The 15573-nt window shown below is 43.0% G+C and overlaps 1 protein-coding gene across 1 annotated transcript in view; it reads left to right on the top strand.

Moving 5' to 3' along the window:
* DNMT3A (DNA methyltransferase 3 alpha) overlaps positions 1-15573 on the top strand; it is a 118274-nt gene that overhangs the window by 25278 nt on the left and 77423 nt on the right. Inside the window, exon 3 of the mRNA XM_070932175.1 lies at positions 4059-4166. Within this exon, the coding sequence (XP_070788276.1) occupies positions 4059-4166 (108 nt within the window). The remainder of the gene's footprint in view (positions 1-4058; positions 4167-15573) is intronic.

The raw sequence follows: 15573 nt of genomic DNA, 5'->3' as shown, positions 1-15573 counted from the left end.
CAGTAAAGCGGCTTGTCAAAATGTTGCACTTCAGAGTTTTTTCTCTTCTGCCTTTCCATCTTTTCATAGACTTGATTTCTGCTGTTCTTGCCTTAAAACGCAGCTGCAGCCCCAGTCTCTCCATGCCAACTGGCAATGGCCTTTTGAAGCTTTTTATTGCTACAGTGCTGCTAACTAACAGATTCCACCTTGTTCCTTTCTCAGAGACTTAATACAATTTCTATTCCTTTAATCAATGGCTTCCTGTTCACTTTAATTACCAATTAGCATTTTATAGCCAAAGCAGTTTTTATAGCCAAAGCAGTTTTTCCTTGATTAATCTTATTTTTTATAATCAAATTTTGCAAAAATATTGTTAATAAATAGTGTTTTGCCCTTCCCTTGTATCCGGGGGAGAGGTTCTTACATTGTGGCTTATAAAGAATTGTATAAGCACTTAATTAAAACATTTGTATCATTTTTATCCTTTGTTATTATGATTATTATTACTTTGCTGTTTTGCATGTACACTGAGAGCCACCAGAGATAAATTTCTTGTGTGTTTAATCACACTTGGCCAATAAAAGATTCTACTTGCAAGAAATAATACTAGAATAAGGTTGATTAGTATGCATATCTTATCTTCTGTCTTCTCTGTCAACTTTCTTTTCTAATCAAAATGACAAAACCTCATTATATAACTATAGAAGTGTAAATACATGAGGTTAAATTGCCCTTCCCCAACCTCTGGGCTGGGGGTGAAGAAAGCTTCTATCAAACATCTCTAGGGAACAACTACACTCTATTGAAGAAGGTGAGGATAACTATTAAAGCAAATTCAGCATATCTTAAAAGTAGCAATGCAGCAAGAGCCTGCAACCTTTCATTGCTGAAACTGCAAAACTCAGCTTACAGAAATAAAAATAAATTTGCAGCAGTTGTGGCTTCAAAGAGGAAGCTGGTAAGTAAAATTACTGGTATCTGCAAGGGACAGATTTATGCTGTTCTTTGGAGGGGGAATCAGGTTGGGTTTAGTGGCTTAGTTAAGGTACTGGATTAGTAGTAGGGAAACCTGAGACACAAAAAGTTGGATGCCCTTGGGTCTCAGTCATTTTGTCTCTCTGCCCTAGGAAGAAGGCAATAAAAGAAGGGACTTCTGAAAACGCTGTCTGTATGAGTATATCGCCTTGTTCCTGTCCCCAGAAGTTGAGCTTGACTCAAAGGATCAAAAAAAATAAAAGAAAAAATAATGGGGTGGGAATTTATAAGTAGAATTTATAAGCTTTGCAGAAGACCCAAAGAAAATTAAACTGGGGCTTGTAGCAGGCAAGTTGATTGGTATTGACACGAAAGAATTTTTTTTTTTTTTTTTCATTTCATGAAAAAGTCAACTAAGGAAGAAAAGCTACTGGTAGCAGTGTTTTTTTTCTCCTCCTGAATACTACCCCATTATAGGATAGCCAGGCTTCTGTTCATGTGATTTTTTTTTTTACAGGGTATCTGCACATGATCAAAATGTTATTCTGAGTGTTTCCCATGCTACTTCTATCTTTTTTCAAATCACAGAGTATCCATTAAAGCAGTGAAGGCAGATTTTTCTTAGCACGACTCTTCTGTCATTGCCAAGAAGGATGTTTTTAATGGACAGATTACAAAACAAACTCAGCAGACACCACAATTTCCAATTTTTCCCCCTATTCATTATATCCTTTCCCCATCCTGTTCTGATCCTTTAGATTTGTAATTTTTTTAACAGTTGTGTAGTTTTCTGATCATTAGAAAAAATGGGGTACTTTTTCATTTAGTTTTAGGATTTATAAAACCGCTTACTTCAAAGGTAGCACAGTGATGGCTAACCTTTTTGCCGTCGTGTGCCAAAAGTGGGGGGAGCGGGGGGAGGTCGCCCACATGTGTGCCTACACCCATAATTCAATGCGTGCCACCCCTGCGCATGCGCCCCCCCGCTTTTAGCACGTGATGGCACGGTGGGCCTGGGAGGCCCATTTTTCACCCTCCTCAGGCTCCAGAGGCTTTCTAGGGAGGGTGAAAACGGCCTCCCACCCCGGAGGCCCTCCGGAGGCCGGAAACAGCCCATTTCCCAACTTCTGATGGGACCGAAAGGCCCAAAAATCAGCTGGCCGGCACACACATGCACGCTGGAGCTGAGCTACGGCAACACTCGCGTGTCCACTGATAAGCTCCGTGTGCCATCTGTGGCACCCGTGCCATAGGTTCGGCATCACAGCTCTAGCACATTGTTTGGTTTTTGGAAATAACAAGAATAATACAACACTATGTTCATTTTTTGAAAATAACACAAATGATGATAACCCTGAGAATTAATATATTTCTACAAACACTTAAATATATTTTTAAAGTTAATGATATAATACTCAACCAGATGTATACAGCACATTTAACAAATGTGTAAAATATACTGTCTTACTGCTGTTTAGATTGGCAGCATCTTAATAGCTGTAGGTTATTGTTTCATTCATATTTTATAATACAATTGTTACAGTATGTATATGCAATAAATTAAATAAATTATGCCTTACCAATACCATAAGGCAAATCTGTTAAAAATAGATTATTAAATATAGTATGTGAACTGAGCTTCCATATCCTACACTATTTTGTAACTTTCCCAAGCATGAATAGAACATATTGGGAGTGTGTGTATAATGACTAAAGGGTGACAAATTGATTGAAATTTCTCACGAAGCTTATAATGAATTAAACTGCCAATTTGGAAGCATTCAAGTAAAATTTAACAAAGCAATCTGGGCATCAATTGATGGAGAAATAAATGTGTATATATATAAGATAATGCAAAGAAAGAGGGTATAGCTGTGTAACAATGTGGATAGAGGAAGAGGTTGATCTAGGAGATGCTAACAACAGTAGTAGTATGTTGTTACTGGACATCAGTTGATCTCCAGCCTTCCATAATTGCCTCCGAAAGGCCTAAAACTGTGACATGATAGAGAACAAAAATAAATGTTGTTAGCTGCATCTCTGGGTCTCATGAATTTACCCTGTATTTCCTGGGTAACAGAAGCATAGATAGCCCAGTCAACTGTAAATCCTTAAGATTTGACCTTGGCCATCGTCCATAAGTTTTCCTGATGCACATTTTTGCCTTGTTTACCATTTCATTGCGCACCCTGGACTAGATGTTTAGGAATTTGACACAATGTTAAGTGACACCAGCTGCTGCAATTACTGCAAGTTCGAATCTCACCAGGCTCAAGGTTGACTCAGCCTTCCATCCTTTCGAGGTAGGTAAAATGAGGACCCGGATTGTGGGGGCAATAAGCTGACTTTGTATAAAAAAGAACACCGCTTGGGGGGGGAGGCGAAAGCCCTACTAAGCAGGTATATACAAAAGTATTAAGGCTATTGCTTAATGCATTGTAAGCTGCCCTGAGTTTCCGGAGAAGGACAGCATATAAATTGAACCAATGAATGAATGAATGAATGAATGAATGAATAAATAAATGTATAGTAGACTTATTTGTTGTAAACTTCATGGGAGAGGTGAGACCATGGAAGCCATGGGAGACCGAGGTGAAGAAAAGAGAAATCAAAGCCACCAAATGAAGTGTTGCTGAAGAAATCAGGAATGGAATTAAAGCATAAAAAATGACTTAGCATGAGGACATTATTGTTGAAATCCAGTGACAGGAGTATTCTATTATCCTATTAAAGTGGTGTATGTGGGATTTCCCTAATTTACCCCCACAATAACCCCATGAGGTAGATTGAGTTGAAAGAGGGTCCTTATTTGTCTGTGATGTTTCTTTACATAGTACAAAGTTAAACAGAGTCACTACCAGAAAACGGCATGACGACACCAATTTGTGTGGCTTTAAAAGAAGTTCAAACTCAGCATTTCTTGTGTTCTAAATGGAGCAGGCCCCTAGTGAGGCTGATGGAAAGGAACACAATATTTTCTTTAAAAAAGAGACGGTCCTTTAAAACAAAGGCTTTTTTCCCAAACTTGCACAGGGAATGCTGAAGTGCCTCCTGACTCAAGAGCTAAGAAGAATATTGTCTCTCTATTTTTTTCCTGAAAGCAGGGAGAAGAAGATCCTGAGGAGAATCGTAACAAGGAGGAGAAGCCAGATCCAGGAATCCCTGTGAGGAAAGTGGGGCGACCTGGTAGAAAACGGAAACAGCCAGTGGTGAGTGGAAGCCATTGCATGTCCAGAGTTGCAAGATCAGTCACCCAGGGTGTGGGTAGGACGCTACTCTGATTGAGGCTTTTAAATAGGAGAACCAGATCAGGGAGAGTTGGGTCAAATTCTCACTGTTTTCTCTCTAAAGCTGGAGTTTCTAGGGTCAGCATTCTAAGAATAGCTTTGTGACCTTTGTTGGAGGAGAAAAACTACAGGAAAGCAACCGGTTGGGGAACTCTATATGGTTTTTCATACACAAAAGCCCCAGATCCATATGCACTCACACAAATATATGCTGTCACTGATGCCTGTAATTCCATTCGTAACTCCATTCCATTCGTAATTCCATTCATATTAGATAGAAACTAATCAAGAAGAGAAGCAATCTTGAATTAAGGAGAAACTTCCTAACAGTGGGGAACAATCAACCAGTGGGACAGCTTGCCTTCAGCAGTTCTGGGTGCTTCATCACTGGAGGTTTTAAGAAGAGACTGGACAGTTACTTGTCTCAAATTGTATAGGGTCTTCTGCTTGAGCAGGGGATTGAACTAAAAAAACCTCCAAGGTCCCTTCCAGTTTTATTTTGATTGATTGAATACATGCAGCTTCAGTCTGCTCTTGGCTGGGTATTGTGTGGACACACCTATGACATCTGGCAAAGCACCCGGCTACTTTTATTAGAAACAAAACTCCTCCAGGAAAATTGCAAATAACTATTTTGGACGGTTCAGCTATTTCTAGTAAAAGGGTTCATGTTCTTGGCTTATAAACTGATGCATCACTGACACTGGCTGAGTTTGAGCAATTTGCTGACCTAACACATTTTCTGGATTTGGACAGTAAGTCGGTTCACAAACACAAGTTGCACATGCACAACACACAAACCAAAACAAAGCCAAAGTTAAAACTAACCAAGCTTCAACCAAGAAGGTGGCTGAAAATAGCAATAGATGTATGCATATCTCTGTGCAGACAAGTTTCTTAAACTGTAAGGTGATCAAATTTGCCAAGATGTTGAAACTTCTGTAGATGCCCTTTTGGGATTAGCACAGTACCTATGAGAGATGCTATTTCTGTTGAAACTTGGAATAGAACCTCCTCTACTGATAGGCCGTGTTTACCAAAACATGATTGACTAGCATAGTTGCCTAGAACTGCATGGGGGTTGGACTAGAACAGGGCTGTCAAACTCGCGGCCTGCAGATTGGATGCGTCATGCACTGGCCATGCCCATGCCCAATTTAGCAAAGGGGAAAAAAGTCATGATACGTCACATTATGAGTTTGACACCCCTGGACTAGAGTATTTATAAGGTTGTTTCCAGCCTGATAATTCTATAATTCGTACAACATGGTAAGCTTGATTAGTTTAACCTTGGTTAGATTGTACATGTCCTGTATGCATATGTATAGGAAAGCACCTTAGGATACCGTCTGAACCCTTTTCATATGTTTGATTCATCATTCAGTCTTTGTGCAAAGCCAGGAAATGGTAACGTTGTAACCAGCCTAAGGATGTTGTGTGAACACATCAACAATTCCTCCCTTCTCCAGAGTGTTCACCTCATATGAACCTAATTTAGCTGTCTGTGCCCAGTCAAATCAATTTTACTTCTTCATACATTACATTTTTAATGGGATTGATTTTTGCTGCTGCTTGTAAGGTTTATGTTGGATCTACTGTGGCTTTATGCCCTCTTCTGCTATTTATAACTTTATTATGTCTATTGATTTATTGAACTCCAGGGACATAAATGTAGCCCTTGATGAGGCATGCTTCCACTTTCTCATATGTTGCTTGTGACTTGATCCATGCAGTGATTGATTATTGCTTCATCAATTGATCAGAGCTTTCTGGCTCAGACCATAAGCAGTAATGGACAGAAAAATGTGTTGGTGAAATGTATCCTTCAGGATCAAGTACAAGCAAAACACTCTTGACTGCATTCCATTTAATAGAGTTGCTAATTAATCCATTAATACCGTGTTTCCCCGAAAATAAGACCCTGTCTTATATTTTTGAAATAAGCTGAAATTCTGAAATAAGCGCTTGGCCTTATTGCCATGCGCTCAAAAGCCTGATTGGGCTTATTATCAGGGGATGTCTTATTTTGGGGGAAACAGGGTACATTAGACCATAAACTAACCAAGCAAGCTAGGTTTTCCACTATGCTAAACTACAATTCCTCCAGTTAAAACTAGTTAAGCTTTTCATGTGTACAAATGCAGCTGTTTAGATCTTTAACTGACCCTGAAGAGTATAGTGCTATCCCTGGAGAGGGGTGGTGGTGAATGCTTGTGATGCAGGAGTATCTACTCCCCCTGTTCCTTCTTCATCCTCCTATGAACCTCAACTGGAGAAGAATCAAGTGCTCCCCGTTTCTCAAGCAAGCAAACTAAACTTCCTGGTGATAAAAGAACATGCTGGTATAATACAGGAAAATCCAGAAGGGAGGCAGGCAGTCTGGCTGGTGTTTTCCTTTTATCTAATGTCACAGAGAATTCCACCCTGAACGGGACTTAAGTTGGCAGAATCTCATTAAGGTTTCTAGTATTTTTATCCTGTGCATGGGATTTCCTTCCCGCCTCTGGTTTGAGAACTCCTGATCCAGCTGGGACTTGTGCAGATTTGTTTCCCAGAAGGCTGCTTTGCCAATTGGGCCGTGGGAATGGCTCGCCCTTTTAACCATGGGCTCTCTACAGACTCCTTCACTTTGCTCTAGTTCTCTGCCTTGCACAGCTGCAACCTGATCTCTGGCACTGCTGCCAGGGCCAGGGAAGGAAGCTGGCCACCAGCCACATGCTGGGCCACTCAGAGAAGAGCTGCTGCTGCTGCTGCTGCTATGTTGCTGGCAGCTTCCCAAAATAGGATCAGCCTGGGTGGGGAGATTGCTATGGACATGGCAGGGAGGAAAGCAAGGTTGCTGCAAGGCTTGGAAAGGACGAGGAGGAGAGCTGGATGACAGCCAGACTGCTGTCTCTCTGCTGCCAGAGGCAGAGACTGGAATGGATGCATCTGCTTGGTTGGATCCCGAACTGTATTTAAAGGGCCAGCATGGAAATGTTTTGGGAGGCCATATGTGGGCCAGGTGAAGTATCTAGAGTGGCCTGCCCTATTTCACATTCTTACACCAGAACCATCCGATATAAAGGGTAAGTGAAGGGAAGTCTTGTGATTGATACTTTTGACACAGAATCCAACATTCTACTGTTCCACATTTTCACTTTTCAAGAATTTGGTTTCCAGCACTTTCAGTGAGTTTGGTATAATGGTTAAGGCATCAGGCTAGAAACCAGGAAACTGTGAGTTTTAGTCCCATTTTAGACACAAAGCTGGCTGGGCGATCTTGGACCAGTCACTCCCTCTCAGCCTAAGAAGGAGGCAATGGTAAATCACTTCTGAAAAATCTTGCTAAGAAACTGCAGGGACTTGTCCAGGAAGTCAGCAGGACTCAAAAGGATCTTTAAAAAACCCCACTCCCACAATAGAGTCTATAGCATGGCAGCAATATGTGTGCTTATCACCATAGCAGAGGGGGGCACCTGTGGTTTGGGAATGTTGTTGATAAAATAGGAAAATAATTAAATGAAAAGTTAAGAAAATCACATGTGTTGCTAGAAACTTAACACTATATGAAAGCGATAATTCATTTGCCAGATAAAATTATTTAAATGTTGAGAAGTGTGGGGAGATTTCAGCTGCCAGAAGTTTAGAAGGACGGGTGGAAAATATTTACACCGGGGACAAGGTAAGATTGCCTCCACTCTCATTGTCTCCAATTAGAACTCAAGGAATCTGGAAGTATAATACTATGATTTGCAGATAAATCATTTGCTGGCTGATAAATCCTGCCAGTAGATGACGTGTTAAGCCCAAGGAATCAGCTAATCATCTTTATTTCTGCAATTCACATGCGTTATCCAAAGCAATTCCCTTTGGTGGTGACTTGGAATAGATGCAATAGGAGGGACAGGGACCATAATGAGGCAACAAATTTCATACCAGTATAATTTTCTGCAACTCAGGAATGGTTGGAGAGCACTTCTAATTTAACAGTGGGGAAAGGTTCTAACTTTGGCTCAGCTTTCTCTGTCCAGCAGAAACGGGCATCAGCTGTCTCTGTAGGCTGGCAGGCACGGAGTACTTGAAAAATTGGCAGTAGAACTAATTCTAGTAATTGTTGAAGATCTTTTGAGCTTGAGGATAAACCACTTTTCTGCAGCTTCAACGTGAACATTGGAAATGGCCCTTTCATTGCCTCTTCTTGCTGCCCTTTTACGTTGGCTAGGCTGTATTGCTCCAAATTTTAAACAGCTTCTTGGCCTACCAAGCCTCAGTCACTTGATCTTCTGCATCTTACCCAAGCAAAAAGTAGAGACAGTAGCAACCAAAGTAACATAGACCATGTCTAGGCTATAGCTTGTAAACATTCACATGGCCTGTCCACTTCTACCACCCCTAGACAGAGCTAGATTATTGCACACAATCTCTGGGGTCTCTGGGGTACCAAGGTTTACATGGGAAAAAAATAACAGTTAAACCAGTTACTGTTATTGTATTTATATGGCCTTGAACTACCCATCTTTCAGCTATGCAAGAATGTGGGCTGGTAAATTTCTATGGATATTTCCTTGAGTTCCATTTTAATAAATTTTCAGTATTGTGCCTTTCCATTTGGAAATGGGGATGACATTGCTGTACTTTACAGTTATAAAAATTGTTAAAGGATGGCAGGAGTTTTCTTCCTATTAATAGAAAGTACCTGTGCTTCATTATTTGAGTAATGCACAGATAGGCCTCAACTTACAACCATTGGTTTAGTGATTGTTCAAAGTTTATTTATTTATTTATTTATTTATTTATTTATTTATTTATTTATTTATTATATTTCTATACCGCCTTTCTCCCGTAGGACTCAAGGCGGTGTACAGTCAAGAAAAATATAGACACACAAACTTCATAAAATTGCTAATTAAAGTTACAACAGCACTGAAAAATGTGACTTAGGACCGTTTTTCAAAGTTATGTCCGTTACAGCATCCCCATGATCATGTAATCAAGATTCAGATGCTTGGCAACTGGTTCATATTTATGACCGTTGCTGGGTCCCAGGGTCCTTCTGACAAGCAAAGCCAACGGAGAAGCCAGATTCACTTAACAACTGGGTTATTAACTTATCAGCTGCAATATTTCACTTAACAATTGTGGCAAGAAAGGTTGTAAAATTCATTTAACAAATGTCTCCCTTAACAACAGAAATTTTGGGCTCAATTGTGGTCATAAGTAGAGGACTACCAGTATAGGCATAATAGGGGATCCTGTGCAAGAGTTGAAGTCTATCCCTGTTTCTAAGACGGAAGTGGTCGGGCTCTTTACCTCATCCTGGGCCTGCACAATTTATGATATACCAAACCGGATAGACTGCAAGAGACTTGCTTTGTGATATCTTGGGGTTCATCTGCTATCATGTTACCCATGATTTTTGAAGTTATAGACCAGTGGCAGAAAAAGAAAGAGTTATTGCCTCTCAAATGGGCCACTTGTGTTTGGCCAAACAACTGTGTTCATCTTGCTTTATCATATAATATGGACCCAAGCCTTCTCCTTCAAAAACACTGATGCAGTCTAATAAAACAAATAGAGAAATTTTTCATTTAATTGTAACTTTCAGAGCAAGCAGGTTAATCATGCAAGGGGGAGCAAGATTTGTGGAGTTGATCCAGGATCAAGTCTACATTCTCATAAATGACAGCCACATATTCAGGTAGTCCTTGACTTATGACCACAATTGAGCCCAAAGTTTCTGTTGCTAAGCAAGACAGTTAAGTGAATCGTGCCTCCATTATGGCCTTTTTGGCCATGTTTTTTAAGGAAGTAACTATTGTTGTTAAGTGAATCATGCAATTGTTAAGCAAATCTAGCTTCCCCGATTGACTTTGCTTGTCGGAAGCTCCCTGGGAAGGTTTCAAATTACATTCCCAGGACTTCAGGATGCTGCAGCCGTCGTAAATACATGCCAGTTGCCAGATGCCCAAAGTTTGATTAGGTGACTGTGTGGATGCTACAACTGTCGTAGGTGTGAGAAGTGGTCATAAATCACTTGTCTCAGTGCCATTGAAACTTTGAATGGTCATTAAATAAATGGTTGTAAGTTGAGGACTACCTGTAGTCCATTGACTTCACAAGTATGGACTGATGGGTTTCTCCCACTCAGCTCATTTGCGAACAAGAAGTGTTATTTATATCTTGTTTTTAAAGTTTAAAAGGCAGGCAGATTTACAGATGAATTTCAGCTTGCCTGCTTTTATTGAGTCACCGTGAATCAATCTCTGCTTTCTGAAATTTATTTTAGTCCTTCCTCTATTCATCAGAATTGCACACATGTGATTGATTCTCTCCCCCTCTCAGTCAACATATGTTTAATTTCTCTTCCCTGTTTGAAAATGCCTCTTTGGTCAGTGTTAAAAGTGACCCCCCACATCCATCCTTATTTTTCCATAAACTCTAAAGTATCTATTGGGACAATTTCATTTCACACCTTGTGGCTAACTTCGCACAACATGCCAGACCTGGATTCACAAAGCAAGTTGCTTTTGTTCATTTAAGCTGCTATGCCTAAACAAAATGATTGCGGTAACAATGTCCAGATCCCTATAACACACTGAAACACAACGTAGCCGATTTTAGTTTATTACCTGAGTTGAAATTCTTGGCGCTTTTGTGATTCACAGTTCCTTGTTTATAAAATAAGAAGAACAATAGCAGAATGTTCTGGATTTTAAGGCCATCCACAATTAAAGTCAAGCTTTGATTTGGATGTTATCTGTGCTGCAGTTTTGAAGTTCCTCTGGGGCCTGCGTGTTTTGGGGCTTGCGTGTTTGTTTCAGTTTCTGAGGAAGTGTGTCTTCGATAAGGAGAGGGCTGGTTCCTCTGCAGAGCAGGACAGGAAACGTGCACTGCCAGGAACTGGTGTGGACAGGTGGTGTGCAGAATCTTTTCCTTCTGGCTGGAGGGAGAAACCCCAAGGACTGCTGCCGGGTAAGACACACTGACAGTCTTCTTGAGCTTGTGGAGGCTTCATTCTCAGATTAAATAAGGCGCACTAGCAAGATTTTAAAAGATCACAAGGAAACAATTATCTTGCACACACTCATTTGTCACTAGAGCAAGGCACAAGGTTTTATTAATATAATAGCTCCCTTCCTCTCCATCACCTTAATCTAAATTGATTCTCCTGGACCTTGTATAGTTGCATTGTGTTGGGAATAGGAAGATTTTTGGGTGCAGCTAGAGTAGCATCACAAAAAGCTTAAGGCTACAAGCAGTTCTAGTGCAGCTGAGTGGAACAGGATTGGTGAAAAAAATATTGTTTAATATTATTAAGTAGTAATAAGGACACAGGACATGGAGCTGCCATCATGACTGTACAAGTTGCTTATGAATCATAGTCTGCTCCTTAGATCTAGTTCCAGAACTGCCCCTCTGCTAGATCTATGTGAAAACCTGATAGACCCATTTGGGCCTCCATGTGTGCCTAGCAGTAATCAAATATGGGTCCATCTTCCCTATTGCTGTTCCTTCATTTTATGGAGAAAAGCTGACTTTTATGGCAGGGTCATATTCCTAGCCTTATCAAGTATGTTGGTCTCACAAATTGTACCACAGCCTGAAATAGAATAGAAGGCAGACTTTTGCAGCCTAGCTGTTACTCCTTGTTTTGATAGGTAGCAGTTATCCAGAGCTTTAGAAAGAGAGGAGAAGAGAGACATCTTTAAACATAATCTGTTCCTACCTGAAAACCTTCTAAACTGATACATTTCATGGATTGATTTGGAGCAATGTTGAGCTATGCCCTCTGCCTCACCCTGGTCCCAGCCCCTCATCTCGTTCTCCTTGACAGAACATGCTAGTTTTTTGCACACAGTTTTGGTTCAAATTTAATGAAATCTGTTATTGGGTCACATAATTGACTAAGTTTGCCATAGCATTTTTTTCCCATTGGATGCCAGTTAGGGCACACATCTTGCCTGTGTATATACAAGGTGATAGTTTTAAAAATCCTAGAAACTTCTGTTTATCTCATTAGAGTGATGAAGACAGCAGGGGAAATTCCCTTGCAAGATCTCTGTAAGCTGTGGTGAGTGGTGTTGTATAGTTGCCATTAATAGGTGCATGTTGGGAATCCACCACCTCAGGCTCTACTACTTTGTCCATATTAATCTGCTTAAACATCTGTGGTGCAATTATTGTTTCTTAATATTCAGACTTAGTGTTGCTTCTCCCTCCTCACAAAGGTAAGATAAGATTGCTAAAAACATTTTAACATAGTCTTAAGGTAGAACCCATGAAAGTGATTGAAGCTCAGTGCGGCCTGATTATTTGGGATGCCTTGGATCAGGCCTATCAAACTGGTGGCCTGTGGGCCAGATGCGTCACACGCAGGCCATGCCCACCCCTGCTCCACAAAGTCAAAAAATGTGATACGTCACGATATGTCACGTAATGTGATCGAGTTTGACACCCGTGCCTTGGATCCGTTAGTCCTGATGAAATAGACATGATTTGTGAAAATATTAGCTCAGCCACCTGTGTTGGCCCCAGGTTTCTCCTGGTTAGCTAAGGTTTCCTTGGAGATGTCATGTTGTCGGATCTTGACAGTGGTGAATTCATTCTTGAGAGAGGGGTGGTAGTTCCATCCCTGCTTTAGAGGCATTTGGTTATCCCTCCCTCAAAAAGCCATTGCTCAAGGCAATGATTTTGGATAACTATCATTGTATAAGTGGTGTATAAGTGGTGGTTACACAGCAGTTTCAGGAAATCCCATAGGAAGTAGATTATTTGGTTCCTTTTTAGACCAGCTTCAGACCTAGACATGAGACTGGAACAGCATTAACTATATATGTGGATGGTGGAAGAGGCTGGAGGTTGTGTATGCAGCCTGACCCTTGATCTGTCAGTGGTTTCTGATATCATCAGTCATGGTATCCTCCTGGCCAGGTTCCTGGGATTAGGAGGTACACTTTTACACTGGTTCTTCTCCTTTCTCTGGGGCTGGTTATAGTCAGTTTTGTGGGGTGAGGTGATAGGAAGTATTTTGTTCTCAATCTACACAATTACTGACTGAGGCGAGACGGCTGCAGCAATCAACAAACTTTATTCAGAACGGCAACTAACTTGGAAACAACCACGGCCGCGCTTTTGACAGCTCCCTTTTATATGAGCTGTCAATGCGGCCAACCAATCACAGAACAGAACAGAACAGCTAAACCATTTGGGCCAGTTGCTGGGGGGGGGGAATCCTTTCGGCAGATTTAATATTCAACACCCCTTCCCACCCTGGTGGCGCATACATAGTCTTGCAAGTGCGCCGGCCACTGCCGGCTCCGCCCCGATCGCCGGGGCCCGGGAACTTCAGCTTGGGGGCTGCTAACTACCTTGTTTCCTGGTAATGACGCGTCGCCCAAGTCTGCCTCCTGAGTGACCTCGACTGCGTCATCGGCCACAACAGGGGAGTGTGCTGGGGTTGCTTCAACTGGTGGTTCCGTGGGCGAGGGAGGAGGTTGATTCATCAGGACGGCGGGTGGCTCCACCTGGTGTTCTGCTAACACACTCTCCCCACGAGGTAGGCTCGTGGTCAACCACCGTTTCCGTAACTGATCCTGATGTCGTTTCCAAATCTTGCCCTGGCCCATGTCAACCCGATAGGAACAAGGCCCCGTAATTCCTACAACTATCCCCGGTAGCCATAAGGGCTGCCCCCCGTAATTCCGAGCGTAAACTGGATCCCGCAATTGGAACGGCAGGTGCCGCTTCACTGAATCTAATGGTTTTGCTGGGCCATATAGGGGGTGTATGCGGTCCAGTGCTGTGCGCAGCTTACGGCCCATTAACAACTCTGCTGGGCTCTTATTTGTAAGGGGGCATGGGGTAGTATGCTGCGCTAAGAGATAACTATTTAATTTTTCTTGCCAACTCCCTGAGCCTAACTTCCGCAATGCGTCCTTGGTCGATCAGACGGCCCGTTCTGCACACCCGTTGCTAGATGGATGAAACGGGGCAATGAGACAGTGCCTAATTCCCTGGGTGGCTAGGAAAATCTCGAATGGGGTGGACGTGAATTGGGGCCCATTATCCGACACCAAAACGTCGGGTAACCCATGGGTTGCGAACAACCCCCGGAGAGCCCGAATGACTGCCTCAGAAGTGGTAGACGGCATCAGGACTACCTCTACCCACTTCGAGAACGCATCGGCCACTATGAGGAATGTTTGCCCCTGCATAGGACCCGCAAGGTCAATATGCACGCGGGACCAAGGCACCCTGGAGTCCTCCCACTCCCTGGGGGTGTCCCTAGGAGGCATAGGACTATTGTCCTGACATTGCGGGCAGGTGGCAACCCAATTAGCGATATCCCTATCCAGATTGGGCCACCACATATAGCAGCGACCCCGGGCCTTCATACGGACTATCCCTGGGTGGCCCTGATGCAGTTGGGATAACAGAGAATGTCGTAACGGAGGCGGAACAACCACCCGGTGACCCCATAGGAGGCAGCCACTTTGTGTTGACAACTCCAGCTGTCGGCTAGCATAGGGCTGAAACTCTGGTGCGAAAGGGCCCTGTGGCCACCCCCTTGCCATCCAGTCCAAGACCTTGGACAATACGGCGTCCCGGGTAGACAAACGGGCAATGTCCAAGGCAGTCACTGGCAACAGGGAACAGTCAATAAGGCAGACGGCCGATGCCGGAACAGGATCGGGTAGCAGAGTAGGCACAGGGCAGCGGCTCAGAGCGTCAGCGTGTGCCAGGTCCCGTCCCGGGCGGTGCTGGAGGGTATATGAGTAGGCAGCCAAGAATGTCGAATAACGAGTCATCCGCGGAGGTAGAATGAGAGGGGCCGGACGGTCACCCGCAAGGATTCCAAGAAGCGGCTTGTGATCGGTGACAAGCAGGAACGAGCGTCCATAGAGATAATGATGGAAACGTTTAACCCCCGCTACCAAGGCGAGGGCCTCTCGATCCAGCTGTGAGTAGTTCCGTTCCGCTGGACCTAAGGTACGGGAGAAATAGGCCACGGGTACATCACGGCCATTAGGCAGGGCATGGCTAAGGACAGCGCCAACCCCAAACGGGGAGGCATCACAAACCAAAACAAGTGGCAGGTGCTCACAATACTGGGCTAGTACAGAATTTGAAATAAGGAGGCGCTTAACAGCCTGGAACGCAGCAGCCTCCCGAGAACCCCAAACCCAGGCCGCCCCACGGTCAAGCAAACGATGTAAGGGCTCTGCCACGGAAGCCTTATGGGGCAGGAACATGGCATAAAAATTTAAAAGGCCAAGAAAAGCCTGTAGATCTGCCTTGCAGTGGGGGGGTGGGGCGTCCATAATCGCTGCCGTTTTAGCCGGAGTGG

The sequence above is a fragment of the Pituophis catenifer genome, unplaced genomic scaffold (genome assembly GCF_029215685.1).
Source record: "Pituophis catenifer annectens isolate HBS135680 unplaced genomic scaffold, rPitCat1.0.hap2 SCAF_1, whole genome shotgun sequence".
In the NCBI taxonomy this organism is placed as follows: Eukaryota; Metazoa; Chordata; class Lepidosauria; order Squamata; family Colubridae; genus Pituophis; species Pituophis catenifer.
This window is presented reverse-complemented; position numbering and strand designations above follow the sequence as displayed.